Source organism: Metarhizium acridum (assembly GCF_019434415.1).
Source record: "Metarhizium acridum strain ARSEF 324 chromosome Unknown scaffold_1, whole genome shotgun sequence".
Classification (NCBI taxonomy): Eukaryota; Fungi; Ascomycota; class Sordariomycetes; order Hypocreales; family Clavicipitaceae; genus Metarhizium; species Metarhizium acridum.
The window spans coordinates 2,396,612-2,412,457 of record NW_027094015.1 but is presented as its reverse complement, the minus strand read 5'-3'; the positions used below and the strand labels follow the sequence as shown (position 1 = coordinate 2,412,457).

Genomic DNA, 15,846 nt, shown 5'->3' with positions numbered 1-15,846 from the left:
ATGCCGTACAACACGCGTCGCAAATCATTGTCCCTGCCCAGCCTGGGTATACACATTCCCGTGACGCACGCTGCTCGCGCTGCCGCTGCCTCAACAAAGGCCCCGAGAAGACCTTCCTCTCCGTCGTCATCGTCATTGTCATCTTCCCCAGCTACGTCGGCGCATCATTCAGAGTCTTCGGTCGATACTATGGACTCCCATCCAAGCAAGCGTCTCAAGCGATCACACGGAGCCACCTCTGCGCCCACTGAAGGCATCGTCGAGCAAACGCCTCCTCCTTCGCCCACCCCGGCCACCAGCGTCGAGATGTCTGACCTGTACGCGATACCCAAGGTTGATCTCGAGGGTATCAATGATGACATTGTTGAGGCTTCAATTGTTCAGCTGCAGTCGACAGCTAATAGACCGCACCTCATCAAAGAACTGGCGACTGTTCTCACCCAGACATTGTCTTCTGTTCAACAGTGAGCTATTACCCGTCTACAAACCTTATTTTCTTTGGATCAAATCGCTGACCCCTTTGTTCGCCTAGATCTGCCAACCCGTGCGCCATCATCTCCTCCCGCTTGACCTCATACATGAAACGGCCGAGCTGGACTGCTCTTGCTCCTTGCCCCCTGGCTAAAGAACTCGAGACTGTGCACCCCCGCCGCACGTACTTTTTCCTCACTACTTGCCCGCGACAGCCTCTTCCGGATTCCAGCATCACTCAACCAATTAATCTCCCTGCTATCGTCTCTCCCTCCGTATCTTTGACCGATGATTTTGGTTCTGAGGATGTGGACGGTCGCCGAAGAGAGCTGAGTCCTTCCCCTGAGGTAGACCTTTCGTCGCCGGAGTTTGATGATATGGAGGACGACGTGGGCATGCCAATTACGCCCATGGGCTCGTTCAAAACTCACAGTAATCACTTGAGACACGGACGAGACTTGCGCCGGGACTCTCCGCCTTTGGAAACTGATGAACGCGAGTTCACACAAACTGCGGACGTTCTTCAAAAACGTAAATTTACCCACGACAACACTCCTCCTAGCTCCGAGACTGCCGAGCGTAACCCTACTATTGAGTATGGCTACCGCGACGACATGTGGTTCGGCGACCGTGCTCTTCCGACTACAGCCTTTTTGACCAGTCCGGCTATCAAGCCGAGTCCCATGTCGACTATGCGCAAAGACGACGATGCTGACAGCTGGCTGAAGCTCAATTTGCTCTTTGAATGGGATAGAACCGCAGAAAGCATCGAAATTGACGAGCTCGACTGCCTTTTGGACACCTGCTGATGACACTATATTCTCGTATTAATACTTTTTCACCGATATCCACAATTTTGACTCATTGGTTACATATATTTTGCGCAAGGCGCATGGAGTTATCGGAGTAGGCGGCAATAAAATGAGCATAGCCGAAAGGGTTGGGTTTCTTGACGCGATGTTTCGATAATTATTTTCGTCTGTTGGCCTCTTTAGGAGTTGGTGTAGAGGTACATGTATATATAGATTGTCTTCAGTGTGATTTTTGCACGATGCAATGTACGAGGAGATGAAGAGAAACAAACAGTGGATTCTCTAGAATACAAAAAGGGGAGACTGGCCTTGTAGCGCAGAGCAGACACATACAGGATCGCAAAATGATATGCCACTCATCGCTCCTAAAACTATTGTCCTATTTCCTATTGTACAAGAGGATCTCGACGTCATCATACATTCATTTACACCGGACCTACTACTTCTTGCCCCTCATGCGGAGCTCTACCCAGACTAAAGTACCCATTTGCATAATGTTTGGCCGATCTAGCTTGACTATTTCCAGTCCTGGTGTCTTTTGCACAGCTTCGTCGACAAGCGCTTCAATGTCACGGTTCCACCAACAGCCGTATTTCTCAAAATGCTTTTCTGCATTCTTATCCAAAAGACCATTGACAAGTCCATACCATCCCTTGCCGTGTTCAAGAAGAATGATGCGACCGGTATCCGGTTTGACAGCGGATGCCAAATTGCACAAAACTGCCACGGGATCCGACACGGAGCAAAGCCCAAATGTTTGTATAATAGTATCGTACGTCGCGTCCGATGCGGACGAGGACGGCCGCGTCGCACCCGCTGCCTGCGGGAGAGGGTGATGCGCATCCGAGCAAACCAGTCGCAGCCGATCGTTCAGGAAGGACAGCTGCCCGCCCGTGTGGTCCGTCAGCGTCGATCTCCTTACGATGGGCTCGGAATCAGCCATTGGCGGGACCGTCGTGACAAGTCGTTTGCGCGCGACGTCGAGCATGTCGGCGGATATATCTAGCCCCGTGAACGAGGATATCCCCCTGGCCGCATCCTTCTTCCCCGGCACTGGGTGTGTCCCACTCAGCGCATCCCAGTTGTAGTATTCGAGGTTCCGGCCGGTGCCCATGGCCAGTTCCAGCACGTTGCCTTTGGCATGATCGGCCAGTTTCTTCCGCAGCTTGGTGATGCCCATCCACCACTCGGGCAGATTCAGCTCCTTGTCGAATTGTTCGGCATTGTCGCCTGTCAGGGCGGGCGGTCGACCGGTCGGCGTGGCGTGCTCGCAGGGCGTTTGGCATGGACAGGTTTTCAAGGAGGCGGCTGCGGTGCCGACGATGTAGAAGCCCAGGAAGCCGGATAGGAGGGCGGCTCCGGAGAGTGGGAGCCACGAGCGGCGCCAGAGAGACTGAAGGGTATCGCCGGACTCTGAGGGATTCGGAGCATGTCGGGGTTGAGAGGGTGCTTTTCGAGGGCTGCTGCGAGGGAGTTGAGGCGTGAGTCTCGGGGACTCTTCTATAGAGCCGGGAGGCAACTCACGGTTTATATGACTTGGAGAGGCGAGGAGGAGGGGGAGGAGCAGGAGCAGGTGGTGGTTTAGTAGTCGGCTGTTTGCGAGCAGCTTTGGAAGCTGTGCTAGCAAAACGCCTTGGTAGGCAAGTGGCTCTGGCGAAGCCACACGCGGTGACCATCATTGGTACTGCATGGCTTGTTTTGTATGGGTTACCGGTCGCAGAGTTTGGCGTAAGCTTCCGATTCCGGATAGTGACAAAACAAACGTAGCGGTTTTGTATGTTTAAAAAAGGCGTCGGGGCTGATCCGGATGTGTGAACGGCCCGATGCTTCGGAGCTGATGTGGGGGCAGAACCTCAGGGCTGGGGGGTCCAAGCTTCATTCACGGCAGGGAAACAAGGTACAGTAGGAGGCGAAAAGTAATTAACCAGATCAGGTACCTGGCTATCTCGCTCCATACTATAGTATACTGCAGCATATTAGTGCATACTTCTCGGTAAGTAAATCTCTGCCACAGCCTCTACGCAGCGCGCGTCAGCGTTGCCTGTTTCAACACTCGGATCTTGACAAAGAACTCGCCCTGGACGCATTCCAAGACTGAAAAATTAGAAAAGGAAAAGAAAAACTCTCAGCCAAGATATTACCGGCTTTAGATGTTGCTGAGCATGTCAGGCCACGGCGACTTACAGGAGCTGCTGCGCATGTTCACTTCACGCAAAATTCCCATGATGGCAGCCATGGGTCACATCAAGGCGCTCCAGTCCAAGAACCTAAGAAGGTACATCTGAATCAAAACACATTCTGAGGAGCAATATACCAATTGAGAAAAAATCTAGCATTGAGCAAATTGCAGAAGCGCCTCTCTCTGCAGTAGAAGCCGCCATCTCAGACGCCAAACTGGCCAAGTCCTTCCACACAGCGTGCAAAACGCACGGCAAGAAGGCGACCAAGCGTGCTGCTGAGGAGTCTACCTCTCCCAACTCCAAGAAACCTAGACTGGAGCCTCATAAGCGAGACTTGGACTACAGCTCGATGAGCGCAGAAGAGCTGGAAAGCTCGCTCAGTTTGCCACTAGTTGAGGACGAAGAGACAATCCGAAAGACGACGTTGCTGACAAACAGAGCGCCACTTGTGCTCGCGTTTGCGGTGGAATTACTTCGCTTTACCATGCCAGAACAGCCTCCGAGCAGCAGGTTGAGCCTGGGTCAGGCGGTCGTGAGTGCAAATTCGAGATCCAAGGCGATTAGCATTGGCATTGAGAAGGCACCGCCTGGAGGTGAGGACCAGATCCCTGAGGGACAGCCAAAGGTCAGGGTCTTGGGGCGCGAGATTCCAGTTCTGAAAAGGAGCGGATATGCATGGAAATCGGATGAACTAGATGAGGCTGCAGGTTCGACAGAGGGGCCGAGTGAGCCAGAGTCGTCGTCGTCAGGCGAGCAGAAGACATGGGTCGTGAGCCAAAAACTGACATCTCGAGCGTCTACATTTGTAGCGCATGCCGCAAGTTTGTCTTCGCCTTCTCTTCGGACGGGTTTGATGAATGGTCTCATGACAGATAAACCCGAGTTGGAAACAGCCACACACAACGCATGGGCCTTGCGAACGAGCTACGGCAACTCGCCACTGGTTCAAGAAGCTTCATTTGACGACGGAGAATCTGGCTGTGGGAAGTTTATGCTACAAACCATGCGCGAAGCAGATGTCACGAATACGCTCGTTGTGCTATCGAGGTGGTACGGCGGCATTATGCTTGGTCCAGATAGATGGCGTCTTATGAGAGAATGCATCAACGACGCGCTGTCTTCCCGCAGACGAAAGTCTACGCTGGCTGGGGAAGCACTCTGGGGTCTGGACCCTGAAAACAAGACGCCGTCTCTTACGACGGTGGGGATGCCCATTCACCGCCCCGAAGGCGCGAGGAACTACCTCCTACGGAGTTTTGGGACGGCTGCGGTTGACGGAGGTGGGAGTGAGACCAAGAAGACGCTGACGGCGGTGAATGACGAGAGGCAAGAGAACTTGGGGAAATTACTGGGGGCGCTGAGGCTGTTGTACAAGAGCTGGGCCGGCGTTTTGCGGAAAGACGAGCTCGATCGAAGAGCTTGGAGCTGGTATGTTTCTGTGCGGCCCGATGTGGAAGCTGGACCATCCGGATGGGGAGCAAAGGGCCATTTGGACTTGGGTAAAATTTTGGATTTGAGGCGGGCAGAAGGGAGTGCCGGGACGAAGCAGCTTGCAGAGTCATGATCCATGAATAGTGAGCTGCACGCATGTAGTATTGCTGATGAGAGTCGAGAGTTGGGCAAGCATCAAATTAGTTGTAATAGTTTGGCTTGGTGGGTACCAACTCCGTCATCTGCCGGGATGCGTACCGTGCTGACGGTATCTGTCGTCAAATGAGAACGCAGTCTTGGGAAAAAATTCATCAAGGGCATATATCAAGCCAAATATAGGAGCCCGAGGTGTCGGTGAGGATGACAAGCGACGTAAGGTGCGAGTATGTATTATTGGAAGCGAGCATAGAAACGTTGAAGGGTCCTAGTGGTGGCTGTTCCTTATCGATAAGCCGTATGGAACGTGTGCCCCGCCTAAAGACGCGAGTTGGCAGGGACAACTCAGCTAAACCTCCACGACTAAACCTAATTGAGTACCTTTTCCACGATTCGGGAGCTGTGAGTGGTGTGTTGCCGGCCGAGTACAAGTAAACACAACAAACAGGGTTGACCAAAAACAGAGACTCGAGAAGCTCCTGTTGCACCGACTTTCTGGACTTGACAAAACTACTTTCGTCTCTTGGTTGAGAAACGGTTTTTTTGCGCCCGCCGTATACTACTAACCCGCAGCTATTTGGTCTCTCTCTTCTTGCCCCTTTATAATTTTTTTTTTAATTTTTTTTGTTACTTATTTTCGTTTCCCCAAAGTTGCCAAGGCGCGTCCACCCCGCGCCATCGCGACTCTTGTGTGTGTGTGTGTTGACCCCTCGCTTGCTTGCTGGGGTGACGACACCAGACTAGTATCTGTGAATTTCTTCCTTGTGCTTTTTTCCTCACTACCCCCGCGTCGTTCCATTCCCCATTCCGAGGGAGAGAGCAAGGGCAGTGGCAAGCTGCTCCATTGTTCATCCACCACCGACAATTCTCCCTCTGGCCGGTCGACGTCGCTTTTGTCTGTTCCTGCGCAGTGACGTTCCGCGTAGACGCCGGGCTGCGAAATTACACCCGACAGCGCGACCAGCTTTCGACCCGCACTGACTTGTTGTTGTTGTTGTTGTTGTTGTGAGGGAGAAACCCCGAACCGCTTTCATCATGGAGAATTATCAGAAGCTGGAAAAAGTTGGCGAGGGTGAGTTCATGACTTGCACTGGGACAGCGGCACAATTGCTGCAGCGAGGAGTTGCATGAATAAATGCCCGCCATGGTCAAGCACGATGGACTGACTCGACCAGGCACGTATGGTGTTGTCTACAAGGCGCGTGACCTTGCCAATAGTGGCCGCATCGTCGCCCTCAAAAAGATTCGCCTCGAAGCCGAAGACGAAGGTGTCCCTAGCACTGCTATCCGAGAAATCTCCCTTCTCAAGGAATTGAGAGACCCCAACATTGTCCGCCTGTTTAACATCGTCCACTCCGACGGCCACAAGCTCTACCTTGTCTTTGAGTTCGTGGATCTAGATCTAAAGAGGTACATGGAGGCGCTACCCGTCAGCGATGGTGGCCGAGGCAAAGCCCTGCCCGAGGGATCCTCGGCGACCATTATGCAACTCGGCCTTGGCGAAGTTGTTGTCCGGAAGTTTATGATGCAGTTGTGCGAGGGCATCAAGTACTGCCATTCCCGTCGAGTGCTTCACCGAGATTTGAAGCCCCAAAACTTGCTGATTGACAAGGAGGGTAACCTGAAGCTGGCTGATTTTGGCCTTGCCCGTGCCTTTGGCGTGCCCCTGCGAACGTATACCCATGAAGTGGTGACGTTGTGGTATCGAGCTCCGGAGATTTTACTCGGTGGAAGACAATACTCGACTGGTGTCGATATGTGGTCAGTGGGCTGTATCTTTGCTGAAATGTGTACTCGGAAACCATTGTTCCCTGGTGACTCTGAAATAGACGAGATTTTCAAGATTTTCCGGCAAGTTGCCCTCTCCCTCGATTCCACGCCTGAAATATACTCTCAAACCATGAAGCGTAATTTCATGCGGAATTCGGACTAATTCATGCATCATTTAGAACCCTTGGTACTCCAGATGAGGAGGTCTGGCCCGGCGTCACTTCATACCCCGACTTTAAATCATCATTCCCTAAGTGGAGGAGAGACTATAGGCAACCCCTCTGCCAGAACCTGGATCAAAAGGGCCTAGAGCTCCTCGAAATGATGCTGGTATATGACCCGGCTGGCCGCATCTCGGCCAAGCAAGCCTGCAACCACCCTTACTTCGAAGACTACCTCGCCGAGCAGCAGGAAGAGGTTGGCCGCATGAATGGCTACTATAATTAGAGAGCGATGGTACGCCCAGGCGCCGCAGGATGCTGACATTGGGGCAAACACGTGGTCGGAGGTGTATATGCTATCAGGGAGGAGGCAGGTATCATCTTCGAACGGACTTTCAGGATACGGACACGAGCACAAAATCTGCAAAATGTTGACCACTACACATGCCAATGAGAAAAGTTCCACGACAAGGAACCTTATTCTCTGTTGTTATTTTTGTTGTCAGATTTTATACCTTCACCTGGCTATCGGGGCCGGGGCAAGGAGACGCGATGGTGCAAAGTAGCACGAGATGGAGTGTCGTTTGTTGATCTTGCCACGGCTTCCCGGCTGGCCTGCGGATGATCTTGCCACAAGGCACTTTCGCTGTTTTGGGTTTCCATCCCTAAGATTTCGTCACCTTGTAGTTGGGCAACCAACGATGTCATGACAATGTCATGGTCAATGGGGAGGGGTGAGGAGGGAGAAGGGGTCCGAAAGCGTCCTCGCGATGCGAGTTAGTTTTCTTCTGTTTTCATTTACGTACGGAGTAGAGGAGGGCAAACGGATTCTGGGTTCTCGGTTCAGGAATGCAGTGCTAATAGACTCATGGATATTCTCGCCGCTACGACTTTGTGGAAATGTGCTGTGGCCAAATCGACATGAAAATTCACCTACGTAGGGACTATGATATGTTACAGTCACGGGAAATTCAGGGCATTGATGACATTGGCGTTCAGTCGTGCATGCATGTCGTTCGGCGATTGGTACAATTACCGCAGCGAGCGGCTTGGGTCGCGCCAGTTTTACATGGGTTCCAGGATCTGTCTAGTGTAGGGTGCGTATTTTTGGCCCACGACAAGGGCCCAACCGGTATGAGGAACTACGTGGCCAGGCGGGCGCTTAATGAAACCAGCCAGCGGGAGCGCGAATAAGCGCGCGGCCGTGGCATTGGGGACTGTCTGAGCCTGGGAGAAAGATTTGCCAGTGAAGGCCTTGTATTTTTTTTCTTCTTGAGCTTCTCCCCATCTCCCCCCCCATCGATAAGTTGAGGTCATTTTCTTCTTCTTCAGCGCTTGTATGCATGAGCAGCGGCGTAATGAAGGGAGCTTCAGATTCAGTCCTGCCGAGGTGCCAATGTTGCGCAATTATGGGCCCCGAGGGGGCTGAGCGAGCTTCAGGTCATTATTGAAGCACGTGGGCTGAGTTTTCCACGCTTGGCGCCCCCGGAAAGAAGGAGCCCAGAGTCAGGGCATGATATACTAGCTTCTAGAGCTTAAAATGAAAACAGGAGATGGGGTTGGCGAGGTTTCAAATAGTTGTGTGAGATGAGTGGTGCAGAGTGGATCGAGTTTGACCTGCAGCTATGCCTAGAGACAAGCTTCTTATGGCAAAATACTATAAATTATATTGAATAGTTTTCTGGCCCCTTTTCCTATGTAGATGCGTGTATATATAAAAACGGGGACTATGTCATGCGGTGTACTTCCTAGAGACGACGTAATACCACCCCAAGACGGCACTCTGCTGTAGAGCACAATTTATATGTATTACGTTTTTGAGCAGCGTACTTGACTACCTAGGTACATGCCTAGACAACTAGCGGCTCTATACTATAACATCGAGTATGTTATTCCATACTCTTGGCGGGCAAATGTCTTCCGCCCCTGAGTGTATGTGCCTCTTCCCCCTGCCCTTCTCATCCGTATCAAGTCTGCGGGGAAAACCTGGCGCGGTAGTATCGTGTCTCTTTCTCTTGGTGTCCCATTCTGAGGGGATACTTGACGGGGCTTGCTGTACAAAAACCGCGAAAATGGGCTCGAGTCGGCGGATGCCGGCGCCGCCGAGGGGCCCTCTCTGTCCCGCGTGGCTGTTGACTTTGTGGTCTGGGCGTCCCGCGGTCCGGGTATTTGTTCGGTGTGGCGATGGTGATGCCCCGCGGCGGTGTGGGATCAGCATGTGAGTATGGTTGGATGCGGGGGTTTACTTTTTTCTCTTTGTTCAAGTTGTTTGCCTGGCCTGGCTACTTAATTCCGCTGGGCCGGGAGTGTGTTGTGTGCGCGCGTGGTGTCCCGCAGTCTGGCTTCAGCCTGTTTGCTCGTGGTTGTGCGGGGGAAAGATTGTTGGTTGTTGCATGTAGTTTACTTGGGACGAGATAAAGATGGAGGTGTTTTTTTTTGGTTGGAGAGGACTAGTTTTCCGTTATGAGTTTCAATGTTGGGGGCACGTTGGTCACGGCCTGCAATCCAACATGCTCAGGTTTACGGGCTGGTTCTCCGTCCGTATCCATTCACCCGGCTGCGACACCAATTCAGCAGGCACTTGATATTTCTACCACGATTAGAGGCGTATACACAACAACACCCTTTCAATTTTTTTTTTCTTTCCAGGGGCGGCGCCCAAAAAAAAAAAATCTTTAAAAATTCCATACCTTCCAAGACATATGTACACAGCACCAAGTATAAATCCCTACAACGCCCCCCATTGGATGGATTTCACCGCTGCATGTGGTACAGCTCCTCGGCGCCGCCGCACCAGCCACATCTCGAAAAAGTCAAGTGCTTTGTGTGGCTTTGAAGGAATTTCTCCGCGAACGACGGCAGCAGGCCGGGGGGGGGGGGGGGGGGGCGTGTAGGTTTTCGAGTGTGTCCCGGAGCTGGGTTTCAGGGCCATCGGTGGCTGCCCAGTCGGCGCCCCTGGTCGGAAGTGCACCTGCCAAAATCTGGGGCAGCCCCAGCGGGTTTACTAATTTAGTCGTGGGTGGCTTTTTTGGGAGGTCCTGCGAATTGAATCCCTGCATTTTGTATCGAGGGGGGAGGATGGGGGGGCAAAAGAGTCTGGTGAGGGCGAAGAAGCGCAAAAGGGTAGTATCTGGGGATTCAGGGGGCCAAGTTTGACCAACGTTTGGTCTTGGGATGAAGTTGGTGGAGGAGGTGGACAGCGTGATTGGCGGTATTGGCGATACCATGTGGTGCTGGAGGATGGGCGGTGCAAATATTATGGGATGGGGATGGGGAACGTTGATGGACGGAATACCTTGGACATTTGCCGTCGATACAATGCGCTACAATGGCGTTCATCATGGAGGGCGGTTGTTTGAGTGGGTGGTGATCTGCCCTTCTCCCTTGACGGGCTTGTGATACTCGCGGAGATTCCTTTGGGGAAAAAAAAAGTCATCGCTGTCGACATGATTGCGCGATGCACACGTGCAAGATAGCAATATGGTGGCGTCAAGTTTATGACCTGGCATCACTCGTCTATGCACCCCTAACACAAGGGTCATATTGCTCTTCAACAGCGATGCGCGACAAAAATGCCTCTCGAAATCATGCACTTACAAAGATCCCATCCCCTCCAAAAAAGGGCATCATGCCAGTCTCGTTATCCTTGTGCCCGTCATGGAATGCAACGCTCCAACAAGATGCGCCTTCTTTCCACAAAGGGCTAGTAGGTTGCCTGTGTCTCGCACGACTAAGTGTCAACGGTCTCCCTTTTAAATAGGATTGCCATGTGAATGAATGACCATGACCAGTGCATGTCACCCTTGCCACATGCCATCTTGCCAGGTTGGTCTTTTTTGGTTTTATTTAATTTTTATTTTTTATATATATATTTTTTAATATGTAACCAGCATTGAATCTGCGCCATAGCCTTCTTGAAAGTGGGTGTGGGAGAGCCCTGACATCACAGGGCGGGCTTGAATATGCGCGCTTTGATTTCCGGCACAACTGTGTTGGGGCGGGCCTTGCGAATGCTGTTCGTGGGATGGCGTCTGGTTTGACCCGGCGCATGCCTGAGACAGGTGAGACCGCTGGCGATATGGTGCAGTGTGGTGGTGAGTTGGTGAGATATGCTGGTGGTTTCGGTGAATTTTGAAATGATTGGTGAGACGGTTTAGCGGGGCCTACAGTGGGTGAGTGGGACAAGGAGGCAAGAAGCATTTTGCCATCAATTGATATCAGGTGCTTAGCCATTGCGCTCCATGGTATTGATAATATAATGTAAGCATGGTAGTATTGTCAGTTACTCTGGCCGAGGACGAGGCGGAAAACAGGGCTGGCTATCCATTCCGAATGCAGAGACGCTATTGTCTAGCCTCCCCCCCGCAACGAGGTGCAACAACTTCAAGACGTTTCTACAACTCGTATTGCCGAAACGGAGCTCCTCCGACTACGGGATACACATCCCCCGAAACGAGAGAGGCGAGCTGCTGACCCCTCTGGCAAGAACCAACACCGGCAAAGCATAATCGATGAAACAAGCTGTGCTGCAAACAAAACGCGTGGGGCTCTACGGAGTAAATAGAGCGTTGATCAACCGTTTCTCCCCCGAAAGGCAAGGAATGACTGGGTGGTACGTAGGTTATTTTATCCGTTCCCCCCCCTGCATCGGGATGGCAGCCATTTGCCACGCAGGACTTTTGTGGCTCACACATGCCGCGTTAAAGTGGCGGATCTAGTTATCTGAACAGACTGACGGTGGGAAAGGTCCGAGCAACCAACCGTCTTCAGGGCTTCATTTCTTTTCGGTGCCCTTTTGACGGCAGAACTGGATCTTTGACCTTTTTAACCGGTAGGTGTTGGTGTTGGTGATGGGGAGGATGATGGTGATGATGGTGATTTTCGGTCCATGGCGGAATTTGCGGTGTACCTGAGCCCATTGTCAAAACGTGCATCGTGTTTGCCAACAACGCCAGGTCACCAGCTTCACCAGAAGCAGCAAACTTGCACGTCTGTGTTTATCTGTTTGTTTGTTTACTTGACGGCGCGGATTGCTGCAAAGGACCTCGTAATGTCAAGATGACCATGTACACAGCCTCACCCAGGACGAGACCCAAAATCCCCCTGGCCCTTTTTTTTTTTTTTTTATTGTTTTGCGTACTTTATGTAGCCGGACTGGAACATGGAGCAGGTCTGCCAAAAGTCTGGCCAGGCCAGTTTACGCACACTGGCAGATCGGAAAGGAGAGCCAAACTGCATGTGCCAAGTGCCAGCTGCCAGACGCCTCCTGGGTTGGCACCTGAAGAGCATGGGCTCCGTTTGAACGTTCTGGACAAGTTTATCGAGTGGCCAGGGTCAACTGGTCATTTGCAGCGTAGCATGGTTGGGCTCTGGTGCTTTTCGGGAATTCTTCTTTGGCTGGCTGGCATGTTTGTCGCAAGCATGACGTTGTCGAATGTACATACTGTATAGTTATATTAACATACCATGTTCTTGCCCTACTGCATGTACATGTACAATGCTCCGTACAAATTGGCAGGTTTTGTTTCAAGATGCGCCCCAACGTCGGTCACGGACCAATGGTTCGGCGGCGCGCCGTGTTTCGTCGCCACGGCCAAGAGCCAGTCGGCGCATTGCGAGCAAGCTTGCCGTCGCGGACGTCGCGGACGTCTGGAGCACCGAGTGTTTATTAGGGGCCTATCAAATACGGAGCGCTCAGTTGCCCTATCCCGTTACTCGACTACCAGACTCCATCTCCGTGGCTCGCTAGGCCTGGGCTAGTGCATATTATTCCATATATATATATGTACATGCATATGGGTACTGCACATTGCATATTGCATATTGGGCATGGATGGAAAGCTGCCCGCGCCGCAGCAAGACGACGATGTGCAAAGTGCAGGGCAAGAGCCAAACAGCGCACGCTTGGAAACGCTCGTGGGAACATTTCAACCCAGCCCTGTCACGTCCTTTGATTAAACGTGTCGAATGTATGCTCAGGCCGTGGTGGTGGAACGACCTTGGTTGGCTGACGGAGCGTTAATAATCATGACCAGGCCGTCCAAAGCTGACCATGGCGACGGGCTGTTACATGTTCAGTGTTCCAGCGCGCGGGCTGAATCGATTCGCAGCCGACGTCTCTCGCGCTCACTCTCGTCAGTCTCTTGCTGGCGTGGGAAAACAATGCCGGCCAAGTAAGGGACCAAAGGACCACATTGACGGCGAGTGCATGCATGTGGATTGGCGCCGGGCCCGTCTATTCTTGTCCCTCGTGCGACCGGCTCCCAGGTTCCCCAGCGAGTAGGAGACGGGCCGCCATTCACTCTGCAGCAACCATCAACCGCCGGCTGTCAATGTCCCATTGATTCCTCCCCCATGTCCCCGTGGTGATGAAAATCTCCCATCTCACCCTTGATTTGTTGTTGACGGGGGGAATGAATTGCTAAAGATTCAAGCCTGCAATACTTATTCACCCGCCCTCCCCGTGTTTGCTCTCTGCCTGCTCCTTCTCCATTTATATACCAGCCTATTTGATATTCCATCTTCTCCATCAACGGTGCTCCCTACAACATTGAATTCAGAACCAACATCCCTTTGGCTGAGGAATTCTACCGGGGGGTAGTATTGAAGGGAGGCTCGACCCTGTTTCTTTTTTGACCTTGGCTCTACTTTACCTCTTTTGCTGCAGGCTCGGTTCGCTGCATTATTATTTTTTATTGTTCCTCCAGTCGTCTTTCCTTTTTGTCACTCCCCCTGCTGACTGGTTCCGCTGCTGAACACTTTGCCCACTTGACGAGGAACAGGCTGGTCCACATTGAAGCCGCCACGCACCAGACACTCGGCACAAAAAGAGTGTGTGATTGTCAGATTTGCATACCTCTGTGAGGACCAGACAGACAATCGTCTTTTGACCATCCAGCTTTGATTGCAGCCCGACGACAAACGAGATCGTACGTTGAAGCTTTTAATTTTTTTCCTTTTGTTGTCTTGTCGATATTGCCGAGTTTGACGTAGCACGACGGGCAACGCAACATTGGGCAAAGCAACAAAGGCACTTGACCCCGCGTTCACTACTACAGTCCACGGCAGACTAGGGATTTGGCACGGGAGCGGTTAATTTCACTTTATTCATTACTTGGCCCTCTGTACGTTTAGACCATATTCCTCTTTGCAGCTTCCCTCTAGTGGCTCTCGCATAGCAGCTGGTGGTGCGTGCAATTTGCCCGGCCTCCCTTTGTATAGGTTGATGACGGTTGGCGGATTCCAGCGCAGCATCGGCATCCACTTTGAAGACGGGAGTTTTTGCGCTGACATCTGGACCAGGCCAGTCAGGACCCGTCAATCGAGACCAGGGCAGGCGTCAACGACAGCAGACCCCGGAGACCCTGCAGAACATTCAACCGGGCCTGCAGACCCGACTGGACCACCGCTGAGACCAGACCCCAGTGCCCGTACTCGTCCACTGGTCAACCGTTCCCTAGTGGCCTAGTGCTCTGCTGCCAGGCCCCCGTGCCCACTGCCAGCGCTCCCCAAGGACCAGACCCCCCAACCCCAGTCAGTCACGCACCTGTGCCTTCTGCACCAGGAACCAACCTCTCATTTGGAGTGCTCTCTCCCTTGCGTTGGCCGTCTCAACTATTGACTGGAGACTTTGAGACTCGGCGCAGATTTGCCTCTGCATAATACGTCTCTGCACACAGAGCTGCATACAGAGCACCAGGCGTTGACGCTTGGACAACGGTTGGCTCGGCTCGTATATAACTCTGCCTCTGAACCTCGTCCTCTTTGGATTCGCTGGCCGCATCACCATTGGACTTCAGAAAGAAGTGCATTTTCAACCAAAACACTTTCAGTCGCTTCAATAGCTCCGCTCTTTGTGCCACCACCTTGGATTGAAGACCATTGTCCGCTCTTTGCCCTCGTCTGGTTTGTGTGCAACACTGAACACATCATACCACTCACGAATACAAAATTTGACTGCACTGTCCTTTTTTTTTTCGGCAGCAACTTCCAACTATTCTCTTTTCTTCTTTTTTCGTCTCGGTCACATCGAACCGTCGCATCGCCCAACGCTGGCCACTCTGACCTCCGGGTGCCTCTCCTTCACTCACCGCTTCAAGCCGCACCGGATCCCGTGTAAACGGATCTATCAAAGGACTTGACCAGTCACTCCCTCTCATTACTTTCCATAATAAAACTCTTCGCGCGCGCTCGAGTAGCATCGAAAAAGCTAAATCACGGCTACGGAAACACCCAGTATCTCCCATTGTTTGGAACAATAGCCACATTGGGGACGCACTGCTCTCTCGTCGACCAGATCATCAGCGTCCAACAAAGAAATTCCAAGTCACGGAACTAGCCCTTCCTTGCCCCAAATACAAACCTAGTTTCCTTTTTTTTTTGTTTTAATAACGCCTTCCGCTGGATCGGAAGCCCCGCTCATTCGCACCACGGAACATTGGCCATCTGGCACTTACCGGCGTGCATCACGACGTTGACGTTGACGCAATCTCCGGATTTCGCGGATCTTTGAACTCAAAAAACGGCGCCGGCAACGCCTCCCCCCTACCGACGGCAAACGGCGTCACCCTTTGGGCCTCGTCATCGGATTTTTTAATCCCTCAGCCTCACAGCCTCACAGCCTCGAGCGGCAAAAATACCGTGGGTGCCATCTGACTGCGAAGAAGACGGAATATATCGAAAATCACCGGCCGCCACAGACACGGCACATAGCTGCTTCAACAGAGAAATACATCAACCAGACGCTGTCCGAATTCGCCTCGGCACCTGGGACAAATCGAGCCTTGAGCCCTTGACCTTGCTTGGCCTTGGCACAGTCTCCAGCCACAACTACGAATCGTGGCCCGCTTTCCACTTGCCGCTTGG

General features: G+C 52.3%; 4 protein-coding genes across 5 annotated transcripts; 3 read left to right on the top strand and 1 right to left on the bottom strand.

Moving 5' to 3' along the window:
- J3458_000700 (uncharacterized protein) lies at positions 1 to 1,280 on the top strand (the record flags this gene model as incomplete). Its single annotated transcript, XM_007811589.1, has 2 exons — positions 1 to 464; positions 533 to 1,280. 2 exons carry the CDS (start codon positions 1 to 3, stop codon positions 1,278 to 1,280), a joined length of 1,212 nt encoding a protein of 403 aa, XP_007809780.1.
- A 188-nt stretch (positions 1,281 to 1,468) lies between these two features.
- J3458_000699 (uncharacterized protein) lies at positions 1,469 to 3,046 on the bottom strand. The gene is made up of 2 exons (XM_007811590.2): positions 2,808 to 3,046; positions 1,469 to 2,746 (listed from the first exon to the last, which is right to left on the bottom strand). Exons 1-2 carry the CDS (start codon positions 2,960 to 2,962, stop codon positions 1,723 to 1,725), a joined length of 1,179 nt encoding a protein of 392 aa, XP_007809781.2. The 5' UTR covers positions 2,963 to 3,046; the 3' UTR covers positions 1,469 to 1,722.
- A 259-nt stretch (positions 3,047 to 3,305) lies between these two features.
- On the top strand, positions 3,306 to 5,245 carry J3458_000698 (uncharacterized protein). The gene is made up of 2 exons (XM_007811591.2): positions 3,306 to 3,558; positions 3,617 to 5,245. Exons 1-2 carry the CDS (start codon positions 3,434 to 3,436, stop codon positions 5,025 to 5,027), a joined length of 1,536 nt encoding a protein of 511 aa, XP_007809782.2. The 5' UTR covers positions 3,306 to 3,433; the 3' UTR covers positions 5,028 to 5,245.
- Positions 5,246 to 5,450: 205 nt separating this feature from the next.
- On the top strand, positions 5,451 to 7,956 carry CDC28 (Cyclin-dependent kinase catalytic subunit). 2 transcript variants are annotated; one of them, XM_066116285.1, is made up of 3 exons: positions 5,451 to 6,122; positions 6,226 to 6,901; positions 7,000 to 7,956. In XM_066116285.1, the coding sequence occupies exons 1-3, from the start codon at positions 6,086 to 6,088 to the stop codon at positions 7,265 to 7,267; spliced, it is 981 nt and encodes a 326-aa protein (XP_065978167.1). In that variant the 5' UTR covers positions 5,451 to 6,085; the 3' UTR covers positions 7,268 to 7,956. The 2 variants fall into 2 exon arrangements, with proteins under 2 accessions (XP_065978167.1, XP_065978168.1); XM_066116286.1 differs by having other exon boundaries at positions 5,451 to 6,901.
- The last annotated feature ends 7,890 nt before the right edge of the window (positions 7,957 to 15,846 follow it).

Coding starts and splice junctions, on each gene's coding strand:
- J3458_000699 (XM_007811590.2), bottom strand. CDS start 2,962: ATGATGGTCACCGCGTGTGGCTTCGCCAGAGCCACTTGCCTACCAAGG. Junction 2,747..2,807: donor CTCTCCAAGTCATATAAACC/GTGAGTTGCCTC, acceptor ACTCCCTCGCAG/CAGCCCTCGAAAAGCACCCT.
- J3458_000698 (XM_007811591.2), top strand. CDS start 3,434: ATGTTGCTGAGCATGTCAGGCCACGGCGACTTACAGGAGCTGCTGCGC. Junction 3,559..3,616: donor CAGTCCAAGAACCTAAGAAG/GTACATCTGAAT, acceptor GAAAAAATCTAG/CATTGAGCAAATTGCAGAAG.
- CDC28 (XM_066116286.1), top strand. CDS start 6,186: ATGCCCGCCATGGTCAAGCACGATGGACTGACTCGACCAGGCACGTAT. Junction 6,902..6,999: donor GAGATTTTCAAGATTTTCCG/GCAAGTTGCCCT, acceptor TGCATCATTTAG/AACCCTTGGTACTCCAGATG.